Genomic DNA, 23,095 nt, shown 5'->3' on the forward strand with positions numbered 1-23,095 from the left:
ATCTACGTGGGATGGCCGGGCAAGGTTCATGACGCTCGTGTTTTCAGGAACTCTGGTCTGTTTAGACGGCTGCAACAAGGTATTTACTTCCCGGACCACAAAATAACTGTTGGGGATGTGGAGATGCCTATAGTCATCCTTGGGGACCCAGCCTACCCGCTAATGCCCTGGCTCATGAAGCCCTATACTGGCGCCCTGGACACTGAAAAAGAACTCTTCAACTACCGGCTGAGCAAGTGCAGAATGGTGGTGGAGTGTGCTTTTGGCCGTCTCAAGGGGAGATGGAGAAGCTTACTGACTCGCTGTGATCTGAGCGAAACCAATATCCCCATTGTTATAGCAGCTTGCTGTGTGCTCCACAATCTCTGTGAGAGCAAGGGGGAGACCTTTATGGCGGGGTGGGAGGTTGAGGAAAATAGCCTGGCTGCTGATTACTCACAGCCAGACAGCCGGGCGATTAGAAGAGACCAGCGGGAAGCGCTGTGCATCCGGGAGGCTTTGAAAGCAAAGTTCCTGAGTGAGCAGGGTAACCTGTGACTTTAAAGTTTGTGTACTGAGAAGCTAAACCTGCCCCCGTTTCTTTACCCAGTTAATGTTGACTATCCTATCCAGTTACATACCCCCTTCACCCCCCTTCCAACACACGTTTCGAAATAAAAATAGTTCTACTTTGTTAAAGCACACCGTTTTCTTTAATACTGTTTTCGCGGGAATTTTTTAAAACTGGGACGCAGACTGTGGTGCGGAGCGGGTGTAGTGTAGTGACGCGAATGCAGCTTCTAAACTCAAGGATTGACAGGCTCCGCTGCGGTGGGATGGTTGTTTCAACGGAGCCTGTCACCCCTCCTGATCGGGACTGTGTGTATGGGGGGTCTATGTGACTTTGTGGCAGGGGGAGGACGGTTACAGATCCCCTGCTGTGTGGCTCTGTGATCCTGCCTAAGGACCGGCGCTTAAGATCTGTAACTGCCCTCCCCCGCCACAAAGTCACAGAGCAACCCACCCCCCCCAACATAACATGAAAACAACCTCCCAGACTAACCAGGGTAACTAGTCACTGCATCACTGCACTGTGTATGTGCCCTGCTGCTGTGCCTGCCCCCGACTATGTACCCTGCCAAAGGTGACTGTCCTATCCAATTACCAACCCCCTTTCCCCTCCTCCTCCAAAAGAACATGATTGAAACAGTAGTTAACAGAAACGTATTTTTTATTATCAACTACACATGGCATTGGGAGGTGAAACTTGGACGGGGGCTTGTGTCAGGCGGGAAGGAAAGAACTTTTCAAATTTTGGGAAATGAGAGCCTTCTGCTACTAGAGCTCTCTGCAGGGGTGGAGTGAGAGTTAGCAGGGACTCTGCCGCCTCTCCTTCTTTGCACTTTGGGTGAGGTGGGTATGGGACTTGGTGGCAGGGGAGGGCGGTTAGAGATGGACTGCAGCGGGGCTCTGTCCTCCTGCCTCCGTTCCTGCAGAACATCCACAAGGCGCCGGAGCGTGTCCGTTTGCTCCCTCAGTAGTCCAAGCAGCGTTTGAGTCGCCTGCTGGTCTTCCTGCCGCCACCTCTCCTCCCGATCCATGTTGGCTTGGTGCATTCGGGTCAAGTTCTCCCGCCACTGGGTCTGCTGTGCTGCCTGGGCTTGGGAACAGGCCATAAGCTCAGAGAACATGTCCTCCCGTGTCCTCTTCTTCCTACGCCTAATCCGCGCTAGCCTCTGGGAGTGTGATTCCAGGCTAGGTTGTGAGACAGTCGCAGATGGGGCTGTGGAAATGGGAAAAAGGGAGTGAATTCCTCAGAAAGATAAATGTAGTTGTGAACAAAGAACATAGTCTTTCGCTGTGAACAAGACCATGCACAGCACCTATCACATGCGCACTCAGCACAAGGTCGAATTCTCGGCCTTCGCATTCAGTGCCTGGGGTCTTGCACAGCACATTTCAGAAGCGGGGCAGGACAACGGAATTTCTGTTGCAGGCAGACATGGTAAGCCGTACACTTGTGGCAGTTTAAAACTTTTATATTACCACTGGCCTCATTTCACATTTAAAGCTATGTCAGTTCCTGCAGCCAGCAATCCGGCAAGCGGGAACTCTGCCCCTGTCCCACCCCCTCGCAGCTGTCCCCGGGAACGATCCCTTTCGGCTGCCCCTCTCCCGCCTCCACCGCGTGGCTACAAACCAGCGGTTACGGTTCTGTAAAGGAACGGGAAAGCAGTCCCAACACTAACATTCCCCTACCTAATTCAAAGCAGGTCACCATGGGCGACATCACCCTGATGAGGATCTCTGAGAGCGACAGAGAGAGAATGCTCCGGGAAAGCCTCCAAAGACCAGGGCTGTATGCCGCCCTGCTGTGCAGAGCAATGATTCCCGAGTACTTGATAGTCTCGTGGCGCGGCAACGTGTCGTACTTCGGAGGACCCAATAAGGCCGCTCTCCCCAGGAACCTCATGCAACGGCTTTCAAATTACCTCCAGGAGCGCTTCATCGAGATGTCCCAGGAGGATTACTGCTCTATCCCCGGACATATAGACCGCATTTTACTGTAGCTGCAGTAGCAGGGAATAAACAGTAGAGCGGCTTGTGCAGGACAATCACTGAAAACCGGACATTGCTAGATTTTTTTTCAAAACTTGCACTGCCCATGACTAAACCGTTAAGCGCCTAGGGCACACTAATCATGAACAACCCATTCTTTTAATTGTTAATATTCCTGTTTTGTTAAAAATAAATGTTTAGATGTTTACAACACTTACTGGCTGATCCTTCCCCAGATTCTGTGTCCGGGGTAACGGCTGGGGACGCTTCGTAGGGGATCTCTGTAAGGGTGATGAAGAGATCCTGGCTGTCGGGGAAATCAGCGTTGTGAGCGCTGCCGACTGCCTCGCCCTCCTCATCTCCTTCCTCATCTTCCCCGTCCCCTAACATGTCCGAGGAACTGGCCGTGGACACTATCCCATCCTCAGAGTCCACGGTCACTGGTGGGGTAATGGTGGCGGCCGCACCGAGGATGGAATGCAGTGCCTCGTAGAAACGGGATGTCTGGGGATGGGATCCGGAGCGTCCGTTTGCCTGTTTGGTCTTCTGGTAGCCTTGTCTCAGCTCCTTGATTTTCACGCGGCACTGCGTTGCATCCCGGCTGTATCCTCTCTCTGCCATGGCTTTAGAGATCTTCTCGTAGATCTTTGCATTCCTTCTTTTGGATCGCAGCTCGGAAAGCACGGACTCATCGCCCCACACAGCGATGAGATCCAAGACTTCCCGATCAGTCCATGCTGGGGCCCTCTTTCTATTCACAGACTGCACGGCCATCACTGCTGGAGAGCTCTGCATCGTTGCCAGTGCTGCTGTGCTCGCCACGATGTCCAGACAGGAAATGAGATTCAAACTGGCCAGACAGGAAAAGGAATTCCAATTCAAATTTTCCCGGGGCTTTTCCTGTGTGGCTGGTCAGAGCATCCGAGCTCGCACTGCTGTCCAGAGCGTCAACAGAGTGGTGCACTGTGGGATAGCTCCTGGAGCTATTAGCGTCGATTTCCATCCACACCTAGCCTAATTCGACATGGCCATGTCGAATTTAGCGCTACTCCCCTCGTCGGGGAGGAGTACAGAAGTCGAATTAAAGAGACCTCTATGTCGAACTAAATAGCATCGCAGTGTGGACGGGTGCAGGGTTAATTCGATGTAACGGCGCTAACTTCGACATAAACGCCTAGTGTAGACCAGGCCTATGTCTTTCTGCCTCTTTCCTGATGGGTTTTCAGATTGGTTTCTATTGTAAACCAATCAACGGCTCCTGTCCTTCAGAGCAGCCAGTGTGCTAGAGTTCATGGTGCAGCATGTGTAGGCATTGTCATTACTGCAGGCAGTAGCTACTTGGTGCAGATAGGGAGTAGTGTCCTCTCTACTCCTATATCCCACTGTCTCATCTCTGCCCAGTAAATAGTTCAGAGTCTTTCGCTTGCTCTCACTCAAATGCATCACATGCCTTACTGAAATGAACTTTACCCCAAAAGCCTGTCGGGGATAGCAAGATGTCTTTCTATGTTGATTTCATTTTAGTATATTTTCAAATGTGCTAGTAGATATTGCCTAAAATTGCAACATACCACTACTGAAAAAGGAAACTCTGTGTGTGTGTGTGTGTGTGTGTGTGTGTGTGTGTGTGCGGGGGGGTGGTCAGGGTGTTAAAATTAAAATCAAGCTTACGGTCCACCCTGAGCCCATAGTGACAAGGAGATTCAATTGAGGCTATTTATAGAATCATAGAATATCAGAGTTGGAAGGGACCTCAAGAGGTCATCTAGTCCAACCCCCTGCTCAAAGCAGGACCAATTCCCAGCTAAATCATCCCAGCCAGGGCTTTGTCAAGCCGGGCCTTAAAAACCTCCAAGGAAGGAGACTCCACCACCTCCCTAGGTAACGCATTCCAGTGTTTCACCACCCTCCTAGTGAAATAGTTTTTCCTGATATCCAACCTGGACCTCCCCCACCGCAACTTGAGACCATTGCTCCTTGTTCTGTCATCTGCCACCACTGAGAACAGCCGAGCTCCATCCTCTTTGGAACCCCCCTTCAGGTAGTTGAAGGCTGCTATCAAATCCCCCCTCATTCTTCTCTTCTGGAGACTAAACAATCCCAGTTCTCTCAGCCTCTCCTCATAAGTCATGTGCTCCAGACCCCTAATCATTTTTGTTGCCCTCCGCTGGACTCTTTCCAATTTTTCCACATCCTTCTTGTAGTGTGGGGCCCAAAACTGGACACAGTATTCCAGATGAGGCCTCACCAATGTCGAATAAAGGGGAACGATCACGTTCCTCGATCTGCTGGCAATGCCCCTACTTATACAGCCCAAAATGCCGTTAGCCTTCTTGGCAACAAGAGCACACTGTTGACTCATATCCAGCTTCTCGTCCACTGTGACCCCTAGGTCCTTTTCAGCAGAACTGCTACCTAGCCATTCGGTCCCTAGTCTGTAGCAGTGCATGGGATTCTTCCGTCCTAAGTGCAGGACTCTGCACTTCTCCTTGTTGAACCTCATCAGGTTTTTTTCTGCCCAATCCTCTAATTTGTCTAGGTCCCTCTGTATCCGATCCCTACCCTCTAGTGTATCTACCACGCCTCCTAGTTTAGTGTCATCTGCAAACTTGCTGAGAGTGCAGTCCACACCATCCTCCAGATCATTAATAAAGATATTAAACAAAACCGGCCCCAGGACCGACCCTTGGGGCACTCCACTTGAAACCGGCTGCCAACTAGACATGGAGCCATTGATCACTACCCGTTGAGCCCGACGATCTAGCCAGCTTTCTATCCACCTTACAGTCCATTCATCCAGCCCATACTTCTTTAACTTGGTGGCAAGAATACTGTGGGAGACAGTATCAAAAGCTTTGCTAAAGTCAAGAAATAACACATCCACTGATTTCCCCTCATCCACAGAGCCAGTTATCTCATCATAGAAGGCAATTAGGTTAGTCAGGCACGACTTCCCCTTCGTGAATCCATGCTGACTGTTCCTGATCACTTTCCTTTCCTCTAAATGTTTCATAATTGATTCCTTGAGGACCTGCTCCATAATTTTTCCAGGGACTGTGTCTCTGAATGTGAATATTTCTGTGACTCTGTCTCTCTTGTGTTTAGTGTTCATGAAGAATTGGGGAAGGTGGCATATAAATGACCTACTAGTTCACAGAAGCCTGGGAAATCAGGCATGTGCACACACTATGGCTAGAAACATTTTTTATCTGATCCCTCGTCCCTCATGTGTCCCCCCCCCCCCCAACTTTTATGATGCCTTCTCTCTGTGGTTTGCATTATTATTTAAATGTTTTCGGACCCAGCACTGACCTCCCTTTCCATTGCTTTAAAGACTCTAATGGCTTCCCAGACTCTAGGAATTTCCCAAAGCAGTGGCTGAAATGGGTCTTTCCACTCTAAGGAAAAGCATAAGGTCTAAAATGAAATACGATTTTGAGCTGTAATATCTTCGCACAGCAGGGTAAGGTAATGGGGGCTGTAGGTTTGTAAGCTAGAACTGGACCCGAGTTACAAAGTTTACACCCCCATTTTTCTGAAATTCCTGGTTATTTGGATGTGTGGTTTTGGTTTAGGCTAAGCTCTGTTGTTAATATTTAGGTATTTGCAGTCCTCGGAGGTGGTTGGGGAGGTTGTTTTGCCTCAACAAAAACCCTTAAAATCCAATGCAACGTTGGAGTACTTTCTAAGCTGCTCCTCTTTCATATCTGACTAGTGACTGTCGCCTGACATCCTTGCTCAAGACATTGGCATGTGCATAAAGCTAAAACAGAGGAATACATGGAGGTCAGTTGCTTGTGTTTTTTATCCTAATGGAGTCATTTCACTGTGAGGACTCTGCAGGTCTCTTGCATAGACAGAATTCCAAGGCAACAGTGGGCAGCAGTGAAATGCTTCGAGTTCCTTGGGACTTTGGCAATATCCTGGCCTGCATGGTAAATAGCCTGCATTTTTGCCTGGACTGAAGGCCCAATGACTGTTTCAAGATCTAATAGTTTGCAAGCCATTAGGTGCTGAGGTGGCTGTTGTAGGCCATTGGAAAGCTGGGACTCATGGCTTTCCAAGGACACTTCACATGCCAATGAGGAGTCAACCACCCAAGTTATATAGAGGAAGATGAAGAAAGACAAGGAAGCTTGTTTAACTTCAGTGGGCAATTGTAGGACCTCTTGAATGTGGGAAATAGGAAATTATTAGCATGTCAGCAGCAGCGTGGAATTCAAACAGCATATCAGACATTTTTCCTAGGAGAGGCTATCACAGACGAGATATTAAAGTTAATCTTCTAACTTTTCTTTGCTACATTTTTAGTTAGTTAAAGGTCAATGATAAAAGTATTGGCTAAAAAAAAATAATGCAGTACATTAGGTGACAAGCTTGCTATAAGACCTCATGTTTTGTGACTTATCAGGGCAGAAAAGCACATTGACAGACTAATACAGATGCTTTCAGGACCTTTTCTAAGCATGTGTCCCAGGCAGCACCTTCCCCCATCTGCTATTAAGGAGTGGAAAGATGAGGAGGCTGGGGGTCTCTTCCCATACACTAGGGAGAAAGGATTGGTGTCTGCCAGAACTGGGGGTTTGGAAGCAGGTCCACTGTGGTCTCTGTTCTTAGCGCAGCATTCTGGCCTGCAATCCAGCCACTGAGTCCCTCCCCCACACACAGCGATGTTGCTGTGTCTGTTCCCAATGGAGGTGCTGAAGATTTAGAAATTCAGCTGATGTAAATCAACACAGCTCCACTGACTTCAGTGGAGCTATGGTGGTTTACACCAGTGGAGATCTGGCCCTCAGTACACAATACAGTAACTCCTCACTTAACGTCGTCGTCCTGGTTAACGTTGTTTTGTTTTGTTTCGTTGCTGATCTATTAGAGAACATGCTCGTTTAAAGTTGCGCAATGCTCCTTTATAACGTTGTTTGGCAGCCACCTGCTTTGTCCATTGCTTGCAGGAAGAGCAGCCCGTTGGAGCGAGTGGTGGGGGCTTGGAACCAGGGTGGACCGGCAGCCCTCCTATCAGCTCCCCTAAGTTTTCCAGCAGGCTCCTGTTTGTTGTGAAGAGGGAGGGAATAGGGGTGCTAATGTCATGGTGTCCCCCTGCCCTCACTCCTGTACCCCATTTCCACAGGAAGGGGGGCAAGGCACAACAGGGCTCAGGATGGAGGGAGCTTGCTGGCAGCAGCTGCTGTCTCAACTTGCTGATCTACTTAAAAAGGCAATGTACTTAAACTCGGGTCAGTGTACTTAAAGGGGCTATGTGCATCTCCCTCTCTCTCTCTGTGTGTGTGTGTGTGTGTGTCTCTCTCTCTCTCTCGTGCGTGCACACACACACACAGTGTGTGTCTGTCTCTCTCTGCCATGCTGTGTCTCCTCCCTCCATTAGTGCTGGCTTGTAGAGTGTGAGGCTGCATTAACAGCAATGTGTTAATCCTTGAGGGCTCAGCCGAGTACTAGTTCATCATTTAGCAGTAAGGCATTCCATGGGAAATATTCAGCCAATCGCTCAGACAAACAGGTTTGTTTACATTTGCAGGAGATAATGCTGCCTGTTTCTTGTTTACAATGTCATCTGAAAGTGAGAACAGGCATTTTTAGGGCACTGTTGTAGCCAGTATCACAAGATATTTATGTGCCAGAAGTGCTAAAGATTCATATGTCCCTTCATGCTTCAACCACCATTCCAGGGGACATGCGTCCATGCTGATGACGGGTTCTGCTTGATAACAATCCAAAGCAGTGCAGACCCATGCATGTACATTTTCATCATCTGAGTCAGATGCCACCAGCAGAAGGTTGATTTTTCTTTTTTGGTGTTTCCGGTTCTGTAGTTTCCATATTGGAGTGTTGCTCTTTTAAGATTTCTGAAATCATGCTCCACATCTCGTCCATCTCAGATTTTGGAAGGCACTTCAGATTCTTAAACCTTGGGTCAAGTGCTGTAGCTATCTTTAGAAATCTCACATTAGTACCTTCTTTGTGTTTTGTGAAATCTGCAGTGAATGTTCTTAAAATGAACAAAATGTGCTGGGTCATCATCCGAGGCTGCTATAACATGAAATATATGGCAGAATACGGGTAAAACTGAGCAGGGGACATGCAATTCTCCCCCAAGGAGTTTAGTCACAAATTTAATTAACACATTTTTTTAACGAGCGTCATCAGCATGGAAGTATGTTCTCTGGAATGGTGGCCAAAGCATGAAGGGGCATACAAATGTTTAGCATATCTGGCACGTAAATACCTTGCAATGCCAGCTACAAAAGTGCCACGCAAATGCCTGTTCTCACTTTCTGGTAACATTGTAAATAAGAAGCAGGCAGCGTATCTCCCCTAAATTTAAACAAATTTATTTGTCTTGGCGATTGGCCGAACAAGAAGTAGGACTGAATGGACTTGTAGGTTCTGAAGTTTTATATTTTGTTTTTGAGTGCAGTTATGTGTATTAAAAAAAATCTATATTTGTACTTTCACGACAGAGATTGCACTACAGTACTTGCATGAGGTGAATTCAAAATTAATTTAATTTAATTTAATTAATGGAGATCTCCCATCTCCTAGAACTGGAAGGGACCTTGAAAGGTCATCGAGTCCAGCCCCCTGCCTTCACTAGCAGGACCAAGTACTGATTTTGCCCCAGATCCCCAAGTGGCCCCCTCAAGGATTGAACTCACAACCCTGAGTTTAGCAGGCCAGTGCTCAAACCACTGAGCTATCCCTCCCCCCCATAACTACTATTCCTTTTATCATTTTTACAGTGCAAATATTTGTAATAACAAATATACACTTTGATTTCAATTACAACACAATACAATATATATGAAAATCTAGAAAAAAATCCAAAATATTTAATAAATTTTAATTGGTATTTTATTGTTTAACAGTGCGATTAATCTCGATTAATTTTTTTGAGTTAATCACGTGAGTTAATTGTGATTAATCGACAGCCCTACTACAAACATGACAGTTAGACGCTTCCTTTAAAAAAAGCTGAGATTCTTGTATCTTTTGATGAATCCAGGAGCTGGGGGTTTAAGAAACTCCAAATATCATGAGGCTCGCATTAACATGATAAGAGTTGGCAACACTGCAAAGTTTTATAGTTGGGGAGGGGCTGATGGAACCCAGCAGAGAGCGGGGGTAAATGTGGATTTAGTGAAATTTGCACACAGGATGTGCTTTAGTTAATGGAAATCTTTTCTTCCATCACATCCTTGTGAGAATCAGTATTAATATAACAACCTTTCCTGTTCCCTGCATTCTTCCCAAAGTTAGCAGTTTCCCAATTGTGTCTGGTATCTCTCGCACCAATCTCCAAGCCACCCATGCTAGGAATTGCTGCCCAGTTTGACATACACAAAGTTCCTTTCTCTCCTCCTTCATAATAGTTCTGAAAATTCAGCTGTTCCAAGGAGCATCCCCTCAACAATGACCATGTGCCACTTCGCTTGATCACTCTACTGTAACTATTTGTGCCTTTAGATTGTAAGATCTTTGAATCAGGGACTCTGCCTAGCATAGGAATATTCCTATATTGCATAGGGGCTTCCTGGATCATTAAGTCCAATCCAATGCTATCACAGACAACTCTATCTTTTTAAGCCCATTTAATAAACATATCAAGCTCTATGTCAAAACTAGCAAGGTTGTTTGCCCCCACCAGAATGCTATCCCAGAAATGCGGCAAAGGTTACCTCCTGTAAAGCACCATGTACATTTGCATCAACTTAGAAACAATAACATGCGGAAAGTTTCTGGCAAAAACCATCCCCTTGCCTGAATGATATTCCAGAAACCATGTTAGGGTAGCCAAACCCAATTCAAGCCACCAAAAAATAATGGGAGAGGGAGCATGCTGTAGTGGCTCCTTGCCCTCTGAGACTCATTCTTCCAGATCTATAAAGTGGCTTGTCCAAGCAACTCAACCTCTCTGTAAAATAATACTTCCCTGGCTTACGGGCGCTGTGAGGCTCAAGTCATTGAAGTTTGTAAGGTGCTTTGGTGAAAGGCTCTATAGCAATGCCAAGTATTATTCAGCATTAAGAAAAATGATGTGCTCCCTAAGCCATTAAGACTAACAAGGAATCTGTCCTTGTAGGGGCAAGATGAATTCAACCAGTGATGCCAACATGGAAGAGATCTCTCTGGAGGATGAGGATAGAGACACCGTGGAATACAAAGTTCTTATGGCATATGCCCAGCGACGACTCTCCGTGAGTAAATATGGGCAACTTCTGAAAAGGGAGGCGAAGACCTTGAAAGGATCGTCTACAGAGAGAGGGGAAAGGGAAGGGATCCCTCAGGCCGGTACGGGTGAGACGCACCAAGAACTGTCAATCCAGGACAAAGGGCCCACTGCCCAACGTAAAAAGCAAAAGAAGAAAAAGTTTATCTGGCGACGCCTGCTGCTTTCCTGTGCCAGAGGAGAGAGGGAGGAGGGCCCACAGGAGCTAGCCACGAACCAAGACACTGTGAATGGGTATGGCTTAAAGATGCCGATGGCACTCCAGATATCAGAAGGTGGGAGCCTGAATAGTTTCTCTTTCTGTCTCCAGTCCCTTATTCATGCTGGTTTCTATTTCTCTCTTAAATAGCTTATTGATGGCTGATAATGCTGCCTTTCTCCTTTACTTGTTAATATATTCTTTCATGCCAGCTATGGGAATAAAATTGCCAGTCCTGCTCCCTAAACACAAAACAGAGTAGATTCATGCTTGTAATACACCTTTTAGTCTCCAGACTCTGAACCTATACACTGGCCATGAATATCCTCCCATAATCGTACAATTGCACAAATTTGCATTTCCAAGCACTAGCTTATTGTTCCCTAAACTTGGCTAGAGAATGTAATGAAGAATAGTTTAAAAAAAAATAGATGTGGGCCAGACTGCAGTCTCCTATGGTAAAATCAGCAAAGAGAGGGCTGAGAGGGAATCCATCCAAGGGGTCTACTCAAGCAGTTTTCCTCATAGAATCATAGGATTGAAAGGGACCTTGAGAGGTCATCTAGTCCAGTCCCCTGCACTCAAGGCAGGACTAAGTATTTAGGCCATTCCTGCCAGGTGTTTGTCTAACCTGCTCATAAAAATCTCCAGTGATGGAGATTCCACGACCTCACTGGGCAATTTATTTGTGTTTAACCACACTGACAGTTAGGAATTTTTTCCTAATGTCCAACCTAAACCGCCCTTGCTGTAATTTAAGCCCATTGCTTCTTGTCCTATCCTCAGAGGTTCAGGAGAACAATTTTTATCCCTCCTCCTTGTAACAGACTTTTATGTACTTGAAAACTGTTATCATGTCCCCTCTGAGTCTTCTCTTCTCCAGACTAAACAAACCCAATGTTTTCAATCTTTCCTCATAGGTCATGTTTTCTAGACCTTTAATAATTTTTGTTGCTCTTCTCTGGACTTTCTCCAATTTGTCCATATCTTTCCTCAAATGTGGCGCCTAGAACTGGACACAATACTCTAGCTGAGGCCTAATCAGTGCTGGGTCAAGAGAAAGAATTACTTCTCGTGTCTTGCTTACAACACTCCTTGCTTACAATACATCCCAGAATGATGTTTGCTTTTTTTTGGCGAGTGTTACACTGTTCACTCTTATTTTAGTTTGTGATCCACTATGAACCCCAGATCTTCTTCTGCAGTATCCATCCTAGGCAGTCATTTCCCATTTCCTAAGTGAAGTACCTTGCATTTGTCCTTATTGAATTTCATCCTGTTTTCTTCAGACCATTTCTCCAGTTTGTTCAGATAATTTTGAATTTTAATCCTATCCCCCAAAGCACTTGCAACCCTTTCCAGCTTGGTATCATCTGCAATCTTTAAGTGTACTCTCTAAATAGAACTGGATGCAGAACTGATCCCTGCAGGACCCCACTCAATATGCCCTCCTAGCTTGACTGACCACTGATAACTACTCTCTGGGAATGGCTTTCCAACCAGTTATGCACCCATCTTATAGAAGCTCCATCTAGGTTGTACTTCCCTAGTTTGTTTGAGAAGGTCATGCGCTGGCTCTGCACCCCCAGTGTCCTCTGCTCCCTGGCATCATGGCTGAAATGGAAACACTGTACCAAGGCTTTTCTAACTTTTCCCACAGCAGCCACCATTACTGCAGGATCCCTCTTAAAAGGGGTTCCCTACTGAAGAGGGAGGGCAAGGTAACACAGCCCCTGGCTGGGTGCCTTCTCCTGAGGAATCTCCATGGGACCCCAGAAAGGTATGGGTCATGTTCCCAGCCCCACCCCCATCCATTGCAGGCCTACCACATGGCCCAGGGATCCCAACCCTACAGAGAGCTCTCCATGGGGTCTTGAGAAGAGGGAATAATGCCACAGAAGTGGCTGAGCCTACCCTCTTCTGTGCAGCAGGCAGGAATGCTGCATGTAGAGGGTGCCTATCTCCATGCTCAGATGTAGGGGGCCACTCTCTGGCCGATTATCAGTGATTTATCGTACACCCAGTATCCAAAGGCCATCCCTTAGATAAGGTGCTGTGTCATGGCTGATGAGACTCCACCAGGTCTCCATGGGCAACTAGCTCATGCCCTAGAGCACAAGGGTCAAGATAGGTGATAGGATAGCCTGGTTTACCAGGTACATCAACCTCTTGCAAGGTGGCCCCAGTGTTCTACTCAGAGTAAGCCTTTTGTCCCAGCTTCAGTATTATTGGCTGAATTACCTCCTGTGATAAGTCATTGCCTTCTCCCCCCTTTGCTATATCTACAGGGCCTCCTAAAACAACCCATAACTCATATCTTCAATCCAGTCACCCCACCAGCTTCTAAACCCTCCCAAATATCTAGGACAAGCCACCCAACCAGTCATCCTCCCAGCTGTCAGAGCTGGTTACAGCTATCGATACAAGCTCTCTGCCTATTCCTCCTACCCTTGTGGATAAGTGGGCCTAACCCGACTCTTCCATTGACAAAAATAATTTGCCCACCTCAAGATGCCATCTCCCACCACATACTTTTTTTTTCTTTTAAATTTCCTGCCCAGACATTATTAAGAAAGGTCATGTTTTAGTAATCTGATATTCCTTTCAATGTAATATAAATCAACCAGCAGGTGGCAGTGTGAACTCAACTACAAATGCTGTTTTCTTCATGTTTCCCCCATCAGTACCATAAGAGGTAGGGTTTGGTCCTAAAACCAGGCTTCACCCATACGGTAGCAGATTACTATCCCAAGCCCCAAAACAGCGAACGCACGTTTGCAGGGGAACCTGCTACTTGTAGCAATGTGGGATGCAGGCATCCTGCAGGAAAGCAGGGTGCTTGCTGGGATCATTTGTATATCAGTCCCAGATTGTCTTCCTAGATCAGACACCAGCTCAGCTATGAACTCTGGGACCAACATTTCCAAACCTGGGTACCTAATGTTAGGCTTCCAAATTCATGTTTAGGCAGTGGAATAAATGGCCTGATTTCTGTCCTGCACATCCTTCTTCCTCCCCCCCCACCCCCAAGATCTGAGCACTCAGCAGCTCCCAGACAAGTTCTGCAAAATGATATAAAGGGAGCTCCTTTCAGAGCTGGATCACGCAGGAGCTGGTCTAGCTGTCTGCTAGTCGCACAGGAGCTGTCCCTTGCGGGATCAGAGTTCAGGTCCCAAGCTCCCAGGGATGAGTGCAGGAAAGAGCAACTTCCAGCTTGGACAAGCTCAGCAGCAACCTCCCGCTCAGTTGGTTGGTATGAGAGAGCCCCCGTTTGGCTGACCGACCACACTGATATTTATAGAGCACAAAGGTCCTGGATCGAGTCTTAGCTGCTGCAGGTAGGGGGGGGGGGGGTCAGTCAGTCAGCCCGGCCACTGGATAAAGGGCTCTGTTAATGGTCATGTCTACTCCGGCCTCTTGCCATACAAGACAAACACAGAGAACTCACAGCCTGGGGGAGAGGGAGAGATTGTCTTTTATTAAAACTCATCACCACAGTGTTTTATACAATTGGGCATAGATGAACCAGCCGTTTACAATATCGCAATACAACCAGCTCTAAAAGCTGCTATCCTAAGGATAGGGTGACCAGATGTTCTGATTTTATAGGGATAATCCCAATATTTGGGGCTTTGTCTTATATAGGCGCCTATCACCCTCACCCCCGTCCTGATTTTTCACACTTGATGTCTGGTCACCCTACCTAAAGAGCAAAACAATCTCATCTTCTAATGTGCAATAGTCTCCAGAGGTACAAAGGCGCGCAGTAACCCATGAACATCACATACTATCTTCTACTGGGAGAGCTACTGCTCAGATAATGGAAAAAGTTTGAGGTGTATCGTGGGTGTCTAGCATTCCCCTCCACTCCTAATTACAGCCACCTGACCCTGAAGAGCAGCAAGACTCTGTGATAGGGAAATGTGCCTCTTGATCTTGTCCTGTTCTTCCTCCTCAGGGTTCTGTGAATGCTAATGAGTTGAGCTTGATTGAGAGACTAACCAGCAGAATTTCTTTTTTCCAGGTGAGACACAGGATTTCCTCCACGTTGCAGACAGACTTGCTAAGATAGTTAATGCCAGGTCGCACTCAGCTCCCCGGGGAGTGGGTTTCAGAGCGCTAGAGCGCACTCCGAGTCTAGAGGCAGATGGCAAATTCCCTCAGCAAGAGGGAGGTGAAAAAGGTAAGATTGACTGACTGAGGTAGCACAGTGAAATTACTCAAAAACAACGAGTCCGGTGGCACCTTAAAGACTAACAGGTTTATCTGAGCATAAGCTTTCGTGGGTAAAAAAAACTTTGTCAGATGCATCAACTACTCAGTGCATGATCCTATAGTTAGAGCTACAGTCTGGATACTGTATAACTGTAATTGGGGAAGGCTTGTGCTGAAGAAACGAGTTCGTTTTCTGGTTATTCAAGTTCCAGGTACCCCTCCTACCACTGTTGTTGTTGTTAATTTGTGTTACAGGAGGCACCAGCTGAGATCACAAACACTTAGTAGCACACAGTAGAGGCTAGCACAGTAGAGCCCTGCTCTCAGTTGGGGCCCCTGCGTGCTACTGTAATACAAATAATTAATAAAGCTCTTGAAAATGTTGAAGTCTGAATTGAACGTGACAGAGAGCCTGGGTGGGGAAACAGAGGCACAGGTAGATGAAATGACTTGCTGAAGGCAGAGCCAGGAATAAATCCGTAGTCTTCTGATGCCAAGCCCAGTGCCTTATTCACTGGACCATGCTGCCTTTGAGGGTTGCTGTCTCCTTCAGCAAGGTGACTGCACTGACTGCATGATCCATTGGCTACACTATATATCTGGATCATTTGTTTTTCACAGTCTCAGTGGGGTTTTCTTTCTCTTTGGGTGTGAGGTTTTCAGAGCTCTCTTTTCATTCAGAGGAGGGCTGCCAGCCATGGTAGCATGTTCCTTGCTCTGCTTGTTTGGCCAGCGGACTCTCCATAGCTTGCCAGAGCTGCCACTAGCAACTGTTGCTCCTGACTTGGGGGGTGGAGCCTTGTACTCCCACTAGCCACTTCAGGCTCTTGCCTCCAATATCAGATGCTCTTTGAAGAAAGCAAGAATAACTGAGGGATTAAACCCCAGCCCCATTCCCTGACTGGAGCAAAACTCTATACGGCATAATAAATGGCTAGAACTCGTAACAGACAAAACATCTCCTATTCCAGACTGCTATAAACCTCTGCCTAAAACCTACATAAAGGTCTGTCGTATAATTTTACCTGGTTCAAGCCACAAAAGGGGAATTGTTTTCTTACAAAGCTGATCATTCTCTATGTGGTGTGGACAATGAGCTAGTTCCTTTAAGTCTGCTACCTGGATCCTGCTAGGAGAAAGTAATTGTTTTTTCCCCCCCATTCCAGATGAAGAAGAGAGGATAATAGAAACGATAGTTGCATTGTTAAGACAATCAGGGGATAAACTGGAAGAAACGGTAATATATACACATATATATTTAATGGGCATTCACCTATGTGTATGTTGCATTCACTACTGGCAAATGTATAATGAGATGATTAAGGTTGCAAAACCGTTTCATGATTTCATGAAAAACTTCCATGATTTGGACTGAGGCTTTTGTGTGCGAGGCCTCACATCTTAAAGTTTGGACTTTAAGATTTTCAAAGGCACAAAAGAAAGTAGTTGCCTGGTTCCTATTGAATTTCAGTGGGAGTTGGACATCTAACTGCCTTTTGTGCTTTTGAAAATCTCCCCTTTTAGCATTAAGCTTGGCACATGAGTAGTTCTCAGGGACAGGGACAGCCCTAAGCCAAAAGGTGCCCCAGGTGAGGAGCATCTTCAGGGCCCCCTTCCTTCCAATTGTTAAACTTTTGAATGCCTTATTTTTTAATTGCATTTGTACCCCATTTCATGACTTTGGTGCACAACTTGCATGCATGATTTATCCCCATCATATAAAATGATACATTTTCACACTAGATCTGTAAATCTGTATCTATTCATTCTGTATAAAAGCAAAGAAAAATTTGTTTCCTCTAAGCTTATAGAAACTTTTTAATTTTAAGAATAACTGAAATGTACTAACATCAAAACCTGAAACATTTTACTTCAAACATTCTATTTTCCCTTTTGTCGCTAACAACAAAAACAGCACCTGGAGCCTGGCGCCCCCCAAGCCAGGCACCCCAAGTGGTCGCCTGGGTTGCCTGTCCCTAAATCTGGCCCTGCCCAGGGAGCTTAAACTCTCTCTGTGTAACTTTATAGGGGTGGAGGGGAAATCTTTTAAATTAAGAGTTAATATATGGAAATTCTAGCCTGAGCTTGTATAAATTGCCCCCTGCATGAATTCATTAGTTGGAGCTGAGGCTGGGATTTTCAGCACTGAAAGCATAGATCTCTATCACTTTAACTCCTGGAGCTGGTAGTGCTGGTAGATTCTTGGCCTCTACATAGACCAACCACTAGAGGGAGGACATGTTAGACGCTGAACCAATAGGTTTCACATACAGTCAGACACCTCACTGAGAGTACAATCCTGCACACACTTTACTCATGCAAGTAATCCTCACTGAAGTCAATGGGACTATGTAAGTAAAGTAACTCCTGTGTGTAAGTTTCATAACTCTCATAGGTAAATTTGCAGGACCAGGCTCTAAGCCTGAAAATGCAGACTTCTAGAGCGAGGTGCTCTCGTGTGTGGTCTAACAATGAATATGTTGTTGAATGCAGACTCCATGGAGACGCGAGGGTGGATTTCACTTTTCCAAGCACGAGATTCCCCCTCAGTAAAACTCTGTATTTATGACTATGGCTTTAATGATTAATAGTTATCCTCCTCTTTCAGATAAAAAAGGACAAAACTTTCTATCGCTGTGTCACAAAGATGCTCTCCTATGCCTTCTTCAAGAAACTCACTGATCAGTACCTGGAGGAAGTCCCAGGAGATTCTACCAGGGAGACAGAAGGCAAAATACAGTGCACTAAAGCTGCCTTTGTGATGGAAGTTACGACCAGACTTACAGCCGTGGACAACCATCCTATGAACATGGTCTTGGGGTTTGGAATAAAGTACCTCAAAGAACATTTTAGCCCTTGGATTCAGAACCATGGTGGATGGGTATGAGATTTGTTTCCTTAGAATGGTAGGCTAGCACACCTATATGCAATGAACATCCTTTTGGATAGAAAACAGATGTTAGAAAATTGTACTGCTTAAATATCTCTTTTAGAGGATGAGAGTGATCAGGAACTATATTACATGGCATAACAGACTCTTACTTGTGATCCCCTGACACCAGACATCTCAGTCTTTGCACATAAAGGCCCAGATCCCCACTGAAATCTCTGGAAGTTAGGAGCCTATATACCTTTGAGGATCTGGGACACAGTCCTTTAACCCTGTAATGTGACCTACTAGCATGGCTCCCTTTGACCAGGCAGAGTCCCAGTTCTCTACATCTTCTGTCCTGAAAGCTTCCTTAGTCTATTTATTTTAGGTCTCAAGTTTATGCCCTCTTCCATGCTATCCCTTAAGGAATGCATTCCCACTTCTGTGCCCCCAACAGCATCTCTCCTCTTTCAGCTGCCTCCTTAGCCCACCTTTGAAAAGTCCTCCTAGACCGATTCCTTCCCCAGCAATGCCTCTGTGCACCCCCACGCTGCTGAGCCACACATCTCATTTGTCTGATTTTGATTGCAAACTCCTCAGGCAAAGGACCTTGGCATTCTGTGTTCTGCAAAGCAGTGTGGTCAGCTGTGACGTTATAAATATATTGCAGTTCTAGACTCTACATCAGCGGTGGGCACCCTGTGGCCCATACGTGGCCTGTCAGGGTAATCAGCTGGCAGGCCGGGAGACAGTTTGTTTACATTGACTGTCCGCAGGCACGGCCGCCTGCATCTCCCAGGAGCCACGGTTCACCGTTCCCGGCCAATGGGCACTGCGGGTTGCACACCACTACTCTACATCAATTCAGATTGCTGGCATGTGGGGATGTGTGGTTGATGGCCACACAGGTCAGTAGTGGAGGAATCCATTGTTGTGATGCACCCATTGACAGCATTTGAAAAGGGGTTATGGTCACACCACCTATTTTACCAAATCCTTCTCTTTTCTTCTCTCGCAGGAAAATGCGTTGGGATTATTGGACGAGGAAGAAGTAGAATAAACTTGAGCGGATTCACTCTCCAGGGCATGCTGTAGCTTTACAACAATCCAATGCCAGAGTGATTTTGAAAGGGGAGGTAGAAGAGGAGAATGCTGTGACTTGAAGGTCCCCAAGGGAAGGAAGTTTGATCACTCTTCTCGAAGCCTTCTGTTAAGGTGGAAATGTTAATCAATGTGTAGGAGAACAAGACTAGCTACTTTTCGCAGTGAGCAAACACCTCACTGGCCATAGAGTGCCACCTTGTGGCTTATGGCTAACATGACTTCAGATTCCTTTTTAAACATTTTAATGGATGTATCTTCAAATGTGTGTAATCCATGCCAAGAAACACCTGAGTATAACTGAGCTACAGCTACAAGGCCAGATTTTCATGTGCTCTGAACCCACTGCTGGGGCCAGATTTTCCCACAGAGCCCAGCATGTTAGGTGCCGCAAGTGCTTTTCAGAAGCTGGCCCTTAATGCCATCGTCTCACCACTTACAATCATATTGGCTCCTGCTCATGCAGTATACAGGGCTGTCAACTCTCTCTCCATCTCCCTATCCAGTTGGATCCCATGAATGAACGATCCCATTGATTTCAGTAGAAGGGTTTAGGGTTGTATGGGGTGGGGGACTAGGAGGTGAGGAAGGCTGCTCTTTACTTTCATTGTCTTCTCCTCTACATAGACCAACCACTGACCCCTTTGCATAGGTATTTTTAATTTGGCCTAGCTCTACTATATTTTTAAATTATCTGGAGCCATATTGTCCTCCTAAGCATTAATTTGGCTAGTGGTCCAGAAAATAATAGTATTGGGAAGGCTACATAACTCACAAAATGTAACTTGTCTTTTGAATAGTAAGGAAAATTAGCCTGGAGAAAGAGAGATGCTTCCCATTAAAAGGTAGATTAGAAAAACTTCTGATGAAACATTCAGTAACCAGAATTGGAACTTTGACCATTGAGAATGAGCAATACACTTATGCCTCCTACCTCCAACCATTGTATTGGAGAGAATAAATTACATTAGTGTGTCATTTAGACTACAACTGCCAGTGAAATCATTCCCAATACTGTTCCTTGATTTGTAGCCTACGTGGCTGATATTTTTTTTAACTGGAAAGAGAAGGAATTTGGAACACTGGCAAAAGTTGCAAAATCCAGGAGTTCCATGCATAACTCTCCATGGGCAAATGGTTACACTTCATTAAAAGACTCTACCTTTTTTCTGAGCAGTCCTTGTATTATATTTCCTCATTCTCCAATGTATTCACAAGAGATGCTGTAAATGTTGAGTGGAGGAAAGAACATGCTAACTTCTACACATCCAATTAATCTGAATTAAAGGCACAGGAAGAGTTTAAATTCTCCATTTAAAATATGCCAGTCTTTCAGCGATAACTAGGAATCAGCAGGGATCAAGTATCTTTCTAATAAATTATTTAAATTAACCTTGGAGAGATGGTGTGTAACAAACTCTGGCTTTAGCCTCGGCTACATATGACCTCAAAGTGACTGGGTGCTTAATTTGACACAGCTTAAAGGGACCTGTCAGAGGGTTTTGCCATTTTCTCACTATCAGTCCCCCCCACCCCTGCCTTTGTGGCATCTCAGATTGGGCACCCCACCTCATTAGTCACGTCTGATGCGTTAGGCTATAGACATAGATCACTTAATATATGGTATATGCTTGACAACTATCCACCCATATTTCCCTCTTTCCTTCTAGCTTCCATTTTTCACTCCCTTCCACCGCCACTCCTACCCCACACATTCAAAGGTGTATTATACAGAAGAGATTAGATTATGCCCCTCGTGTTGCAGTGTACGTCACCCCTGATGCTACATGCTGAGGCACAGCTTGAATCATAAATGTCAAGGAAGAGCCATGACAGTTTCAAAACAAGAATCACTGAGCCTGTTACAGGGCTAGCGCCTCAGCTGCCATGAATGGGCCATATTTGCCCATATACACCAGTTGAAGATCAGGTCCCCCCGTGTTGGACTATAACAACCCTGCTGTTTCAGACTGTGAGAGGGTGGCCTCTGTTACTTCTATGTGGTCTGGGGGATGTTGGTGGTGCAAAGTGAGGTAGTTGCTGTCCTATTATGACCTTGATTCAGGCAATGAGCTGATGGGGTTAAATGCCACACGCAAGCAAGCATGCACAACTCCATCGCCATCAGTGAGGTTATGCTAGAGCTGTAGTTGGCCTAGTGTGTTTCAGCCAATCAAAGACCAGTTTGTTATGAAATAAGGTGGATTCTGACTGGGGGAAGCTGTATTTATTTTCCCTAGCTTGAATCACAGTGCACCATTCAGCAGGATCCAGACAGTGCTGTTTTTAACATGCTGCAAATGGAGTAGCAGTGCTGGATCCACAGCCCTCGTCTGTTGTGGTGCTGCTAGTGAGTTAATTGCTCACCAAGAAGGACAGAGAGATGGAAGTTGGCTTGAATGCAACAGTGAAAATTAGCAGCTGCTTTTTATTTTGCTCCGTGTGAGTGGACTGCGCTGAGAGGGAGTTTTCCTCCAGTAGCAGGAGGGGTCAATGCAGAACCTCAGTCAAGTGAGCTGTTTCTTATTTAAACATTCTTTCATTTTTCATACATCACAGTTACTCTTCAAGTGCAACCTACTTCTGCGGCAGAGCTCAGTCAGAACCCTTGGCCTGAGCTGATGGCTTTGGTGTGCTGTGGGGGAGCGTGCACACTTGTCCACCACTCTTGTAATGGCAGTTAATTGCATCATTGAAAAATCTCATTGCTGGGCCAAACACTAGTTATCCATGCTGAATAAAAGAGTGCAATAAATCTACTTGTGTTTTTTGGAGTGAGGCAGCTAACAGGCACCCTGTTCTTCACCACCACCACCTCTAACCCTACCCAAGGACCTGTATTCTAGTCTTTATAGAGGGGGAACCTTTCTGGATCTTATCACTGACATTCTGTACAGGGGCTGAGGGGTTTTTGTTGCATCCAACTGTCCCTTGTGGGATGGTTGCTGGTGTGGGTTGAATTAGACCAGGATTATGCTACTTGTTATAGCAACAAATCCAGCTTTAAAATGGGGCTGAGCTCGGAGGTGTTCAAGCTGCAAAAGCCAGGTTTAGAAATGAGCACAGCTGTTGGCAGGATGATTTTTGTTTAACAAACATAGCCTGTAGCTCTCCCGCGAGGGGCTACATCATCAAATGGCTTCCCAAGTCCTACAGAGTAATAACTTGAGCGCTTGTGATAACCCCAGACTAACCCAGGTATCCCCTCTAAGAGGCTATATGGACTGAACCACCCTCAGCAAATGAAACCTACCATTATCTCCAGTCCCTGAAGCTGACATCTCCTAGGTCTCCTTGCCGGGCAGGTGACACACAGGGAAAGTGGACCTAGTTTGCCAATTTACCCTCTGTGCTGGATTTTCTACCGCACTGCTGTGTAATCTGCATGCAGGTGCTGGTCCCTGCTCAGTGGCTTTGGTGACTGCTGCACCCGCCTGTGGTCAATAGGAGGTGCTGAAGAGGTACCTCAGAACTGTCACCTAAGAGCAAGCATTTCACCTCTCCATTATGTACCACTATAATTTTCAGAGGGCTTAAGCGTGCCCAGTTCTGAGAGCCATGGGCACTAAGTATCTCTGAAAAACATGCAGTTAGGCTCCTGAGGTGCTATCTACGCAACCTGTGGCCCTGTGCTCCAAAATTTGGTATCTGCATAACATCATGTGATCACACCTCTCCTACCCACCCATCTCCTTCTCCTTTGTGGGTAGAGAGCTCTCCTCGTGTTTCAGTGGTTGGCAAATCAGCAGGATAAAAAAAGAGAATGCTAATGAGTTAGTGGGGGGGAAGAAACTCAATAGACACCATTGTCTGAAAAGGGGATGTACTGGCTAGACCTAGTTTCATAGAAAGGCTCATGATCTGGAACAAGTGTTAAAAGTTCACAGCTAATTCAAGTAGGGTGACCAGATGTCCCGAGTTTATA

At 46.0% G+C, this 23,095-nt stretch overlaps 2 protein-coding genes across 4 annotated transcripts in view; one reads left to right on the forward strand and one right to left on the reverse strand.

Moving 5' to 3' along the window:
• The window catches only part of BCL2L14 (BCL2 like 14), a 60,209-nt gene extending 38,284 nt beyond the window's left edge, over window positions 1-21,925 (forward strand). For 2 of the 3 annotated variants that reach the window (XM_065584110.1, XM_005299955.5), the window contains 5 exons: window positions 10,637-11,058; window positions 15,007-15,165; window positions 16,364-16,434; window positions 17,806-18,078; window positions 19,088-21,925. In XM_065584110.1, coding sequence (XP_065440182.1) covers window positions 10,644-11,058; window positions 15,007-15,165; window positions 16,364-16,434; window positions 17,806-18,078; window positions 19,088-19,129 — 960 coding nt within the window. In that variant the 5' untranslated portion in view covers window positions 10,637-10,643 and the 3' untranslated portion in view covers window positions 19,130-21,925. Of the gene's footprint in view, window positions 1-10,636; window positions 11,059-15,006; window positions 15,166-16,363; window positions 16,435-17,805; window positions 18,104-19,087 lie in introns of all 3 variants that reach the window. The other variant, XM_065584114.1, reaches the window with a different exon arrangement.
• Window positions 1,287-4,169, reverse strand: LOC135981459 (uncharacterized). Its single transcript, XM_065584102.1, has 2 exons — window positions 2,757-4,169; window positions 1,287-1,762 (listed from the first exon to the last, which is right to left on the reverse strand). The coding sequence occupies exons 1-2, from the start codon at window positions 3,331-3,333 to the stop codon at window positions 1,287-1,289; spliced, it is 1,053 nt and encodes a 350-aa protein (XP_065440174.1). The 5' UTR covers window positions 3,334-4,169.
• Window positions 21,926-23,095: the final 1,170 nt, after the last annotated feature.

This window comes from Chrysemys picta, chromosome 1 (assembly GCF_011386835.1).
Source record: "Chrysemys picta bellii isolate R12L10 chromosome 1, ASM1138683v2, whole genome shotgun sequence".
NCBI classification, from domain to species: domain Eukaryota; kingdom Metazoa; phylum Chordata; order Testudines; family Emydidae; genus Chrysemys; species Chrysemys picta.